The sequence below is a fragment of the Trematomus bernacchii genome, unplaced genomic scaffold (genome assembly GCF_902827165.1).
Source record: "Trematomus bernacchii unplaced genomic scaffold, fTreBer1.1, whole genome shotgun sequence".
Classification (NCBI taxonomy): domain Eukaryota; kingdom Metazoa; phylum Chordata; class Actinopteri; order Perciformes; family Nototheniidae; genus Trematomus; species Trematomus bernacchii.
Genome location: NW_022987720.1, coordinates 13,923,330 through 13,937,651, shown reverse-complemented (window position 1 = coordinate 13,937,651; position 14,322 = coordinate 13,923,330). Strand labels below are relative to the sequence as shown.

The 14,322-nt window shown below is 41.7% G+C and overlaps 1 protein-coding gene across 1 annotated transcript; it reads left to right on the top strand.

The window, feature by feature from the left end:
- The first annotated feature begins 5,047 nt into the window (after window positions 1-5,047).
- On the top strand, window positions 5,048-13,936 carry st8sia6 (ST8 alpha-N-acetyl-neuraminide alpha-2,8-sialyltransferase 6). The gene is made up of 7 exons (XM_034143765.1): window positions 5,048-5,371; window positions 7,371-7,463; window positions 7,616-7,690; window positions 8,379-8,523; window positions 12,640-12,752; window positions 12,877-12,969; window positions 13,050-13,936. The coding sequence occupies exons 1-7, from the start codon at window positions 5,271-5,273 to the stop codon at window positions 13,525-13,527; spliced, it is 1,098 nt and encodes a 365-aa protein (XP_033999656.1). The 5' UTR covers window positions 5,048-5,270; the 3' UTR covers window positions 13,528-13,936.
- Window positions 13,937-14,322: the final 386 nt, after the last annotated feature.

Here is a 14,322-nt window from a genome sequence, read left to right as displayed (position 1 = left end):
CTCCACTCCGGAGGGATTCCCCGATCATTTCTTACAGTTTCTCATCAAGGGGGTGTCTCCTGTCCCCGGGACAAACACACTGCCTGAGGAAGGTTATGTGTATTTTTTTTGTCATTAACTTTTTTCGGACCACTTATTTATTTATTTTGGTGACGATCCGACCTCCATGCTGCTACTCTGGTTCAAACTGCATCCACCAAACAATATGATTTATCTCCACCTCCCCACAATCACCTAAATCTGACACGGTGTGAGATGTCTTTTTTAGCTGTTCTATCGTAATTTCCTGCGATCTTCTTCATGCAGTCAGTCAAAATGAATGAATGAATGGGCGTTTCTTTGACTATGTATAGGCAAATATGGGCGTTACGAGTCGATTGTGATTTATAAAGGGAAACAGGCGTAGGGAGTGCCGTACGCACTTCCCTCGCCGGTACGCAATGTTTTGTGAATCGGAAAATGGCGGAAAATGTATGTACCTATTTTTGTGCTTTGTACTACGTAAGCAACCTTCCTACGTCAATCCTACGCAAGGCGTTATAAATGAGGCCCCAGATGTCCCGCTTTGCGCGGGACTGCACAGCATTTTCACGACTTTTGGTGCGTCCCGCAAATTGAGACGATGTCCCGCATATTTCATTTTGATTGGCTAAAACGCTTTTCTAAAATCAGATTTATCCAATGGCTGTTGAGAAAGCAGGGAAGGCTATCATCACGGAGCTGTGTTTGCTGTCAATCAAACTGTAAGACACGGCGGGTGCTGGTCAAGTGTTAACCAATGAGAGTAACTCACTCACACACACACCGCCGCGGCCCCGCCAATCAACAACAATGAAAGTCAATAACGCAGGCGACGCAGCAGGTTATGGAAAATGGAGGAAACTGAAACTACAGCTAAGAAAAGAAGAAGATGCACATACAACAAAGACTGGGAAGACATTTACCCGTGGGCAGCGGCGGACTGGGACTACAAATCAGCCCGGGACTCTCGACCGGCCCACCTCGGTACCGCAAATAATCACCGCTAGTACATTTTCAACGGGGGGGGGGGGGGGGGGGGGGGGGGGGGGGGGGGGTGTTGAGAGGGTGTCCCACATTGTCCCACACAAACATACTCCTTGTCCCACATTTGGTTTGTTGGGACCTGGTCACCCTACTCATGAGCATTGTACATTTGTCTTCAGAAATCACGGTGATCCACACCTGTGATATGTAGGGAGTAAGAAAAAAGGGTTAAATATGTTGTAATCATTTTGGCTTTAAAATGAGTGTTTTACAGCAATGTTGATTTGAAATTGTAGGTTCCATATTTCTAAGTAATAAGTTGGTAAGTAATATATTGGAGCGTGCTGGTAACCTTCAAGTAGTTGGGTATCGCAGATAAAATGGTAACACATCTGTTCATCCAACGGCTAGATTTATGCTAATTATTGACATTTGCAATGAAGATGAACCTGGTATCACTTTCAACCACAGAGACAGCGCCAGTAAATAACCTCAAGCATCCTGTGTTCTTGGAAACTGACATAGACCGTTTAAGTGACTGTATGTGCGCCACATATCTTAATGTGGTTTGTGCACAGTGTTCCTGTGCTGAAAACATTTGTCAGGTATGTGTTTTGGTTGTGTGAGTTCTTATGAGACATTCAGGCACGAGGGCAGCAGGCCTCATGCTAAGCAGCCCAGGAATGCACCGGGATCAGCTGTCCCTTGACCACATGACCCCATTACTGCCCCCCTCCGGCCCGCCTACTCCATCACACCTCCCCGTGAAGCCATTCTCCAGTCACAGCCATTATGTGAGGTGGGGGTGAGGACAATATAAAGAGTCACAGCTGGTGAAATCCTACAACTTTATTTCGACATGTAACTCAGAGCTCCTGGAATCTCATGGATTTTAGACAAGCCTCATCAGATGGGGTATTGAGAAGAAAATGCTGGTGATAATGCACAACATTGTCACACATTATGCAGGATACAGATTTGTCTCCAACCCCAAGGTTTTAAAACATCTGATCCTGAGAGAGGAGTCATGTAGACGTTTCCCAAACAACCCCTGGCTTTGCTGATTTATCCCTCTCTCACAGTGGATCAAAAGTCTGTCGAACTTGAGTTCAGTGTGGTCTGCCTATGATAGGTCTCCACACTTGGTCACTGTAGACTTTACCAGGTCACGCAACCTGTTACCTACAGGCAACAGGTCTAAGTCAGACAGCGTATGGAAACAAACTAACTTGAGGGTTTTGTAATACTAGGTGGGAGAAGCAAAACAGAGAATCGCATCACAACTGCCTTTTTTCTTCTTACAAAAATAACAAATACGCACCTAACACACATCTTGACAGGAAGCATGCTGCGTTTCTAGGGAAACCACCGCTGTTAAGAGATGTTGAGCAGAGACAGAGGCGAGCCTGGATATGTCTCTTGTGCAATTTACTTCATTCAAAATTGCGTAACCTGTGTTTTAGAAGAAGCTGGCAGCAGCTTCATCACTGCTGAAGGAGGGGGTTGTATGTATGGGGTAGAGGAGGGGATGACATATTTAGTGGATGCTGTATAGGTGACAATGGGACTTTTGTTCTGCTTTCTGCCTTGTGATGGTGTCACATGGGCTCTTTAGAGGAAGTACTTATTTACCCTAAGCAGGCTGTGTGATCAGACTTCCCGTCAAGAGCATCTGGGGAACACACACACACACACACACACACACACACACACACACACACACACACACACACACACACACACACACACACACACACACACACACACACACACACACACACCACACAAAGGTTTGTTACCCTGGCAAATGCTAAATTCAAACCTAGTCACCTCACATACTTTGCCCGGCCTCCTCAGTGCTGACTATCAGCTGAATCGATAAAAGTTAGCTCCTGCATGATTTATCCACGCTGAGTAAGAGAGACCCAGGGCTTCCTACAGGCACACAAGAGCTGCACAACACTGAGAAATCACCTGTGTTACAAGATTATGTATGTCATCTTGAAAAATCATTTATTTGCCTCTAATGTGGTTAAGTAGCGTATGGAGTCTCTGGATGGAAATTGCATTTTCTGTGATAAACTAATGACTGTTGTGCTTGGGAGGCAGCAGGATGGCTTGTGGAGAAAGACGTCTTGATATTTGATTTAACAGACCAGAGAAGCAAAGGTTTTATTGCTGTACCTCTTCTAAGCTACAATTGTTCCAGGGCAGTGGCTCCATTTTCTTGCCTGCAGCCTTGTTATTTTTTATGGAATTTCTATTCTGGATAAAGCCATTTTCTCCCACATTTCGCTCCACATTCCTGCTAGTGTCTCATGATGAGAGGTCATGCATATGTGTGACTCACTCACTCCCTTTCAGAGGTGAGTTTGTTATCTCTTGTCTGTTTTCCTTTTTTTTCTACTCCAGAATAACTTCTTGTTGGTTGCTGACATCAGAAAGTGATTTTTGCGTACTATGACAATTAACACCTGTACTATCACGAACATGTCACATATCCCCACGAGAGGCTTTGCTGCTCACTGGAGTCAGGGAAGGTACCATTACATGACTATGTGTTTGAGGTAAGGAACAGGTTAAGTACTTTCTCTATTGGCACCATTAGTCTGATTTCATTACTTCCACAACCTTCTCTATTGATTATTCATTCCGTCTGGTCGCAAAAAAGCAGCCTCATACGACCCAAACACGTCTTCTACAAACCCCTTTCTTCTGCCAACCCCTTTATTCTGCCAAAATAAAAACTTTCCAAGAGCTCTTTTGTGTTGTGAGTTTGTTGGGGTTAGGGTTGCTGTGGCACAGCCTAGCTTAATCAGCATGTAGTTACTAGGCATTTTTTGCTTTATTTTAAGGAGCCCAGCGGGGAGTTTTCCACTGAAACTAAAACCAGGTGGAATGAATGCAACAGAACTAGGTGTGGCCATCTGTTTACTGGTGTTTATTGGGAAGTGCATACCATATACGCAACATATCTACCATAATCCCAATGGAGCACAACTTCCTTGATTTTATTTCCCTTTCATTTGATAGCTGGCAACAGCCCCCAAATGAAAGCCAAACATCTCAACTTTTCTGGGTATCAACTCCCTACCTCTCTGTGGTTTTGTTTCTGTCTGACTTCCTATAAATGTTTGCTTCCCTCACTTCCGCCGGCTGCTACTATAGTTAGTTACTCTCTTGATACAGCCAGCCATGTTAGAAGCAAGTTTCCCATCTAAGCTGAGAGGAGACTTCCCTTCCTTGGCCCCCAACCTCCAACTCCCTCCCACTTCTCACTGAGAAAGTGAGGAATAAAAGAAGCTTATGTGTGTTGGTAGGAGTTTGGTGGGTTTAAGCAGTCATTCTGATTGGATGGGAAGTCTCTGCCCCTCACTTGCTTTGCCCCATATTGGTTTTATACATCTCCTGATACGCAAAAAACACATTTGCCAAGAGGCAAACTGTGGGCTAATTCAGTACTGGGCACTCATGTTACTGCCTCCTTTTTGTGCAAAGGGGAGAGGGGCTTAAGGGGTGTGGGCGGAGGATGGCTGGGGGAGGGAGGGGAAAGCAGAGAGGGAAGTCTGGGGCTCTGGGTTGGGGGCGGAGAATAGAAAGAGCTTTGGCACAAGGGTGGAAAGTACTGTAGGATTGTGAGTTTGACTGTGTGAACACATGAGGAAATAAGATGTGTGGATTAAAGAGACATGGCACGGATTAAAGTAGGATGTGGAGCAACAAAAGATTGGTTTCTTTTCAGCTGACCTGGACCCAAACAGGAAGTGAGGAAGGACAAAGTAGAGTACAGAAAACTTGCCTGAACAAGAGGCAGAAAACGGAGAAAGGCAACTGAGGAGGCGTTCTCTCACTCACCCGAAGGAAGAGCAGAAACACTGAGTCAAACCAGACAGACAGACAGGAAGAGGATAAAGAGTGGGGAGTAAGGTAAAAAAAAAACATAAGAAAACTGAGAGGCAAAAGATTAAACCTATTGAGAGAGAAAGAGAGAGTGTGTGTGTGTGTGCGTGTGTGCGTGTGTGTGTGTGTGCGTGTGTGTGTGTGTGTGTGTGTGTGTGTGTGTGTGTGTGTGTGTGTGTGTGTGTGTATGTCATTTTAGACAAGGAGAGAGAGAGCGCCAATGAGGGAGAAAGGAAATCAAGAAACAGAGAGAGGATAACAGAAAGCAGACATTGGGTGAGTGTTCATCAAGGTGAAGCAGAGAGAAAGACAGAGAGACAGACAGTGAGGGGGTTAGCGGGTGAAGTTAGCAGGAGTGGAAAGGTATGAGGGGACAGCTCTTGAAGTCATTCTTCTCTTTGGTGATCACTCTCTTCTGTCTGGGGAGCCTGCTGACCACTGTCATCTGGTATATGGTCGACAACAAGTAAGTGTTTCCCAACCTTTTTCAATCACACACACACACACACACACACACACACACACACACACACACACACACACACACACACACACACCACACACACACACACACACACACACACACACCACACACAACACACACACCACACATGTTTTACAACTCATGTAATTCTTTTTGTCAAAAGACACAAAACTATGGAAAGTGTATTAGTACAAAATGAGTTGTCAGTTCAGGTCTCTGATCGTACCAGGTGTAGAGTATTGACTGGTACTTTGAGAGGTGCTTGTTCACCTCCAGGCTGAGATGCCCCTTTAGCAAGGTACGCGACCGCCACATTGTTTCCCTAGTGCTGTATAGTACCACCACAATGCTCCTGATACCTAGGATAAGGTAAATGCAGAGGCTACATTTCAATGTGTTATTTTGATTTGATTTATTTCTAACGTGTAAAACAATAATACAAAAAAATAATAATAATAATTAAATGAAACATGAAAATGATTATACTGTACAAACTTAAGCAGTGTCAAATTCATAAACAAAAATATTATTGACTTACAGGCTATATATAAACAAATGATCTACCTAATTACACATCCGAAAAGGGGTGGGAAGAAGTTTACACTTATTTAATCCCACCCCTTCTCCCAAAAACTAAATTATTAACATATATATTTTTTTTCTTTCAACAAAATGTACATCTAAATGTATGTCTACATACAATACATTTACAATTTTAAATAGATTATATCATTATTACTACAATAAATATATATATATATACATATATTATTATTTTACGTTGTATGTCATATTTTACAAGACAAATATCGAATGTGGATTCAATTTGAATCTTGTATTTCCATATTTGTACATGTTTGTTTGTTGCATGTCATAAGCTTTATGAGACCATGTGTATCTGTGCTTTTAATTAATTGATTCATCTCAAAATATTAAGCACTCTAATTGTAATAATAATAGTGGAGAATGTGGAAAATTGATTTGCAAAACGTCACTTTTGAAGTTAATTTATTTTTAAATGGTGTTCTGTTAAGTATCTATGTTAAGAAAGTGAAAAGCAATTTTTGTAACAAATGGCCAAAACCCTAACCCTGAAACCCCATTCATTCATTCATTCATTGGAAGTGCTATATCAGAGGCAGTTTTAGAATACCTTAACTGTCCTGTTTCTGAGCTGGCGCAACAACCAATACCCATAAACACCCTCTATCAAAGACTTTTTGCATACTTCATAACAGGAAAAGAAGAGGACACATAACTGTAAATGCGAAACATACCATAGATTACAGACATTACAAAACTCTGACCAGGGTGCACAAATCTCCTGCTAATATATACCAAAGTAGCAAAGGTCTCTGCACATGTGTGTGTACATTGGTTGTTCATTAAGAGAAGAGACTTACCATTGCTCTACCTCATGTCAACAGTAGAACCACACAAAATATAACATTAATGTGGCTTGAAGCTAGAAGTGCATGCACATAGAACTTTGTGTTTAACCACTTAGTTGATTGTATAAAAGCATTTACTGCTTGTACTCCCTTACTTTACATTTCTGGTGTGTAGTATTTAGGGGGATCCATTGGCAGAAATGTAATATACAATTCAAAAACATGTTTTGAGTAGTCTTTAATCAAGACAGCTAAGAGTAGTTATGTTTCCTTACCTTAGGCCATTCATACCATAGGCAGCGGGTCCTCTTCCACCTGTCATGTTTTACAGTAGCAAAGGGACAAATCATACACTGGCTCTGGATAGGGCCTTCAATTAAGGAGTGTAATGATGCCATGGCCTATGAGCAAGGCAAAGGTGCTGGAAGTTATATGCCAAATCCTTCACACTGTCCCTTTAATTAAGATTGCTTCCTTTAACATAAAGTTGCATGGAATTAATCAATACAACCGATAGAAAAATAACTAATCTTTGTCTGACACCTGCCTATTTCCTTACCTGTCCTGTTTCTCTCTTGTTCACTCCGCAGTAATGTGGAACCTCAGAGGCCGCATCCTAAAAAGAAAAGCGCCCCTGAGCCCTCTGACCCCTCTGACCCCTCTGACCCTTGTAAAGGCTGCAGGTGAGGGCAAAAACCATTACTGTTTCTATTCAGAGGAGCTTTGTGTTCATGCTTGAATCATATCAAGACAAAACAGCACTACAGTGATAAAACACTTGACTGTGTGTTTGTGTTTGTGTGTGTGTGTGTGTGTGTGTGTGTGGGTCACACAGAGAGGTCATCAACAAAGTAATAGAGCGTTACTCTCAAACCTGGAGGAAGCAGGAAAACAATTACCAACAATTCAGGTAAACTATGACACAGGTATTTTATTTTTAACTTTGGAAACAACAAAACAACCGCTATACCATGTATATGTTTTTATACATGTCCCTGGGATGTACAATCAATATGATTTAAAAGGCAGTTCAAATAAATTGTACATTAAGCCGAGCTCAAGAGGAGTACTTCAATAAACTATCATTACCCAACTCCAACACCATATTGTTGGGTCAACTCACCTGATTGACATGTTACACAAAAAGCTGAAATATTAAAACTGGTCTTTTAAATATAAATGCAATGCATCAAATTAAAGTGTACTAGTTTCAAAGATTGACAGACAAATCAACAGATTTGTAGAATGTGTTTTGCTCTTTGTATGGTTAAAAATAAGTACAGAACAGTCAGAAGCAAGAAGAAGAAGTGAGAATAGAAGTATAGATAAAAGCAGAGGAACACATGACATTGAAATTATAGCTACATGTTTTAAGGTCATATGAGTTATGGAAAAACAGAAAGACTTCCCCTGAAGGACCAAACACTGCTTCTACCAACCTGGGTCTCTTTATTCAATTAAAAACATTACAGGAAATTAGAATCTTCGTATTTATAACCTGAACAAACTGCCTGACTTGTGTAAATTATGAAGCGTTCTGTCTTTAACTCCCCTGACCTTCTTGTAAGTTATTTAACAAAGTCCTTGTGTTTCCCCAGCTCTCAGCTGAGCAGTCAGTGCCATGGTTTGGACAGGGCCATCATTACCCAGGCCAACACTCCAGTGGGATCAAAGATTGTGTACGATGGAGATAAGAAGAAGACCCTCAAGGTGACCCCCGAACTTTTCAGCACCTTTGCAAAGGTATGTTGTTTCTCGTTTGTGAATATAACCACAAAATCTGCTGCTTATTGCCTTCATTGTTCCAAATGTATTACCTCAGAGATGATTTATTACTTAGCTCTAGTTTTGCCATAAGTCATGTATTTACTCACATGTTGACTCTCTGGTTTAGTTAGGGGCTCACATTTGTGAAAATACAGAATAGATTCAAGCTAGATTTGCAGAATAAGTTCAAACTGAGCTGCTGGACTTTGAAATCCTTTGTTGCTGCCATACACGTCAGTAGACAAAGGTTGAGTGACTGAGTAGGTAAGGATTGCTTGTCGTGATAGATGAAAAGGGAATCACTAAACGTTATGAGAATTCATCCTCTGGAATCTATGTATTTTGCAGAAATCCATCAAAGTTTGAGAAAAGTTTCAATGTATTGTCAAATACTGCACAAGTATGTGTTACTTGTAACTCTGTCCTGGTGGGTGGGGACGAGGCAGCAAGTAATAGGAATCAAGTGTATACAGTCAATCGGTCAGACAGGAACTGTGAAAGGATTTGTTAATAAAATGAAGTAAGATACATTTACTGAGAAATAACACTAGGATTAACAGGGATTGGTAGGCGGAAAGAGTGCAGGCGGGCAGGTATATGTTCAGTTACAGGTTCCCGGTAATAGGCTTCAGGAACAAGAGAGATATCATAGGAAAAGTACTGGGACAGACTTTCTTACTGACACCCTCAACTCTTTCTCATATGATCTAGTAATTTGGACCTTTTTTATTTGTCTCTTCATGTTCAGTCTCAGGAAGTGACGCATCACTATACATAAACAAACAGTCAGCGATGACTGATTGTCATCAAGCAGACTCAAAATAACTTTGTCATCTGAAAGTTTAAGTGTGGTAGTGTGCTTAATTTACCGTGACTGGCCAGATGGAAAAAGTTAAGAAAGGTTATTTGCTCTAGATCTACTTTTTCTATACATTTTCTATCAATGTCCATGTGAACAATTGAGTGCACCCTGAGAATACCTTCAAGGAGAGACAGGGGACCGTTATCTCCATATTTAAACAATACCATATCTACCCCCTTTCTTTAAGGGTCTGCTTCTCACTCAGCCTTAGGTGTGAAATGGTTGTGATTATGTAAATAGCCGCTTTCACACCAAGTACTTTGCCGTACTTAGTGCCGGCACTTAGGCGTTGTGCACACGGGAACGTTTGCGTTTATGCACAGTATGCGCTTTCAAAAAAGTCTTCCGTTCACATGCATTCGTTTCATTTAACGTGTCTGTTCAAACGAGACCGCTGGAAACGCTGTAGTACATATGCCAGGACTGTAAGTGGCGCTGTAACTTCCGCCAAAAGCAGCGAAGAAGACCCCGTAGCAGCCCCGCAGCAATGTTGCCATGGCTACCCTTCTGTTTATGCCCCGCGGTGGATTTAGCAACATGTAGTAGTTAATGTAATTCTCCATGTCCACTTGTTGCTGATGGTTGTGGTAGAGGAGCTGTAGATGTTGTACTAACATCTGTAGCATGGTCAGTAGCAGTAGCACTAGCAGTAGCTACTGACAGTAGCTACTGGCCATGCTACAGCAGTGAGCAGGAGAGGTGGGGCTATCGTTATTTTGTGTGTGGCGATTGCTGGTATTCAGCGGGATATAGTAATTTCCTCAGCATGTAAATATATGGATAAATGCAACGGGGAAGTTAACTGAAAGAAACCGAATCTGTGGATATTGCATCGACCGACCAAGAAGCACGTCTCCGTGGAGAGGACGCGCTCAGAAAGAGAGATATTCTCTACAAACACCGGGTGAGCAATGAACAATAATGGCCTGGATTAGGCAGTAAAGACAATTTTGGTGTATCGCAGAGCGGACTGTTTAATTTTGTTTGTGTTGTTTGGCTGGAAAATTGTCAATATAATCAGTGGCGACTGGTCATTAGGGGCAGGTGGGGCACAGCCCCACCTAGTGTCAGCAGAAAGTATTACAAATAATGATTACAAAAATGCAAAAAAAAAAAAAAAAAAATATATAAAATATATTTTAAGATCATGTTTAATCATCTGATTCGTCTGTACATTGCTGTTTTAGTCTGTGTTCTTCTAATTAGTGTGTCTACAGTCACAGTGTGTGCCTATTGAGCTGTTTAGAGCCATGTGGGACAAAACCTGATTATGCCCCTTCCTCTCGCTGTGAAGTGAACGTGACTGTAAAACTACACTGCGCATGCTCAGAGTATTTTGTAATGTAATGTGTGTGGCAAAAAAATAATGACCAGAGGGGCACGGAGCTACCATCCCCACCATACGTCATCTCAAATCATTCAGAGCTGATTGGCTGTAAGTACGTGTGCCGCGAAAAGTGTGGCGCTTGAAGAGGAGACGAGAGAGCTGCAGTGGCGCGTCCTAAAACCAGGAAGTAAGCACAAAAAAGCAATGAGATTTCTCCAGAGGATTTTAGAAAATAGCTCGAAATAAGATCTGTGGGAAACGTACCTGTTAGATAAATGCACGTTTTGATTAGCCGGATAACATCCACATGTCTACCCTACTTTTATAATTTTTTTATCATAAATCTATGGATTAGATTTATGATAGACTTTTGAAACTACAAGAAGATAAGGAGGACTTTTACAAAAAAGTAATAGAAATGTTTGTCCAGAAGGATAGGAAAATGGACTTCATCTTCAAGTCAAGGTAAGACCGCCATTTTATTGAAAATGGGATCTTACTAAGAGAGAACAATTCAATATTTAAATGATAAAATTACATTTTTTGGGTATCCTTTTGTTGAACTGTCTGTTTAAAATGAATCGAAGCATCAGACAAAAAAAGCTTTTGAAAATAATATTATATTTTGGTTTAGGTCAAAATATAATATTTGTAAACCTGAAGAGTCAGTGCCAGTGCCTCACCAGCCATGAACCTCACTGCACGTCACTGCAGAAGCTTATATATAGACATCTAAGTTGTTTGTGCCCCACCACTTTTGTACATATAAAAACGCCACTGAATATAATGGATCAATGCATGAAATCTGACTCTGTTTATTTTGTTTAAGGAGTATATTGGGCGTTAACAATTCTGGTTTGCCTTTTATAATATTATTTCATTCAAGAACCCCTTGTGCGTTTAATTAACACAGCTATTTTTGATAGTTGATCGTTACAGATGGCTACTGGCCATGCTACAGCAGTGAGCAGCAGAGGTCGGGAGAGGTGGGGCTATCATTATTTTTTCAGGAAATATTCGTATAGAGGTGATTACACGGACTCGGTTGACCCCCCAGAGAGTTTCGTTTGCAAATCTATCCACCTTGGGACCCGTTATCGTTTGTGGGGTCCGTTTCTATCGGCCTCGTGTAAATAATAGGGCTATACGCACGCGAAACTATGCAGATACAAGCCGTTTTGTCCTCGTGTAAACGGCGGTTTACAGTAGAAGCTGCTGGGACTCCCAGCAGCTTCTACTGAAGCCTTCCGAGTAAATCGCCAGAACGCCGACACCTCCTCATCTCCACCGCTCCCATGTTTTCTTTTGTGTTGCCATAAGTTAGTCTCTCTGCGTTTCTGCGCTGGGCTAATGCTAATGCTAATAATGCTAATGCGAGGATAATAAAATGGCGGCTTCACAAAAACTTTTTGGGAGTTTTACGGGGCGTGGTTTGCAATTCGCCCAGCCAATAGAAATTGGTACTTTTTTGGTACTTTTTTGGTACCACCTCTCTAGCAGGCACTGGAAATATGGGTAAAAGTTCCCGGCACTAAGTACTCTTTTTGGTGTGAACGCGACATAAGGGGTACTAACGGAACTAAACGGGAAAAGTACGGGGTAAAAGTACTACGGTGTGAACGCACCTATTGTTGGTTTCGAGGAGGTACAGATTGGACAAAGGCCCTTTATTCAGGTGTCTTGAAGGTTTTTGGGGAGACTAGTTCCAACAATCCAACCAGTATTTCTATAAAGGTTTAATAGCAGCTAAACTTATCTCAAGTCTGAAAGAATTTGTGCATTTTCATCTAATTGTACTTAATCCTAATCCTCTGGCTATATAATTCCATCCTTCAACCACAGTTAATGACAAATAGAAAAGCTTTTTGTTTTGTAATACAATTCCTGCTGGATTTATTTCCAGGAGCATCCGTTCCCTAATAAAACTTGGGACACGTGTGCTGTTGTCGGGAATGGAGGGATTCTGACAAACAGCAGCTGTGGAGACATCATCGATTCAGCACAGTTTGTTATCAGGTGAGAAAGCTATTAATATTAGAGGACTGAAAGGCTGATGAAAATGTCATCGACAGAAATAAACTTGTCTCGGTCATTCATTTTATGAAAGAATCTTTATATATCGTTTTTGCTGTCTTTTCAGGTGCAACCTACCTCCTTTAGGAAAAGGCTATGAGAAACATGTGGGCACCAAGACTGACATTGTGACAGCCAACCCAAGCATTTTCCTAGAGAAGTAAGCAAATAAATTAGTCTCACTGCACCAATAGAGTGTTCTCCTTGTGTTGTTGCTTGACATATCCTTTTTATTTTCAGGTATGGGGCTCTAATGGGGCGTCGGCGTCCATTTGTGGAGAGTCTACATAGCTACGGCAAGTCCCGTCTGCTTCTTCCCGCCTTCTCCTATGGCCACAACACTCCTGTGTGCATGAGGGCAGTATACAGCATTGAGGACTTTGAGAGTCCCATCCAGCCCATCTTCTTCAACCCTGAGTACCTTCAGAGCCTGGCCCTCTTCTGGCGTTCCCGAGGCTTACGAGCAGTGCGCCTCAGCACAGGCATTATCATGGCTAGCATAGCGCTGGAACACTGTGCCAACGTGCATCTGTACGGATTCTGGCCCTTCGGTAATCACCCACATGGACTCCATGCACTGACTAACCACTACTACGATGACAGACAAACTAAAACTAAATTTCACTCCATGCCTGCTGAGTTTGACCTCTTGTTGCAGCTGCACAGTCAGGGGGTGCTCAAGCTTCACTTGGGAGACTGTCAACCAGGTGAAAAGTAGTTCCCAGGTCCAAATTAGCTGGCAGGACAGTGTCAAAGTGCCTTTTGTAGCCCAGTCACTCATGACGTTTTTCATATCATTTTGAACGAATGTACATATGTATTCTGGCTGAAACATGGAATTGGTGTGTTCAAGCAAGGTAGATTTGTGAATTTAGATGTAATGCTGAGTCATTTACCAGGACATTTGCACTGATATAAAAAAGAAACAATCTTAAGACTGTAGCATTATGTTAACAGTCTTGTGGTGTATGTAAAAATGTATTTATTACCAACATTTTTCCAGCTGGAGTCTGGAGGGAGTTGGTTTGATTTAAAGGTCCCCTATTATACTGTTTGTCATCAATATATAATAGGTCTCAGATATATACACAACATTTGGCTTGAAATACCCAACAGATCGTGCATTGTAGCATCCCATAAACCCCTCTGTTTCAGCCCTGTTTCAAAAGTGCTGATTCTCTGTCTGTTACTTTAGATGAAAATAAGGAGCCACTCCCCACGCCCCTCTGAGAGATATTTGGTTAATAAGAACACAATGGTGCTCTAGGAGGAGGTTCAGGTGATAAGGGGGGGGGGGTTACCTTGGACGGTGATTGACTAATAGTTACACAAGCCAAAAAAATCGTTATGACATCATAAAGTGGCCAAAATCTGATCAGCTCATTTTCAGACAGGTTTTTATATAAATGGATCAGGACAAAAAGTGAGTGAATCTTTTTTCCTGAAACTTTTAGAATCCCATTACACAGAGGGGACACATGTTTATGTATAAAAGACATGAAAAAGTGGATTT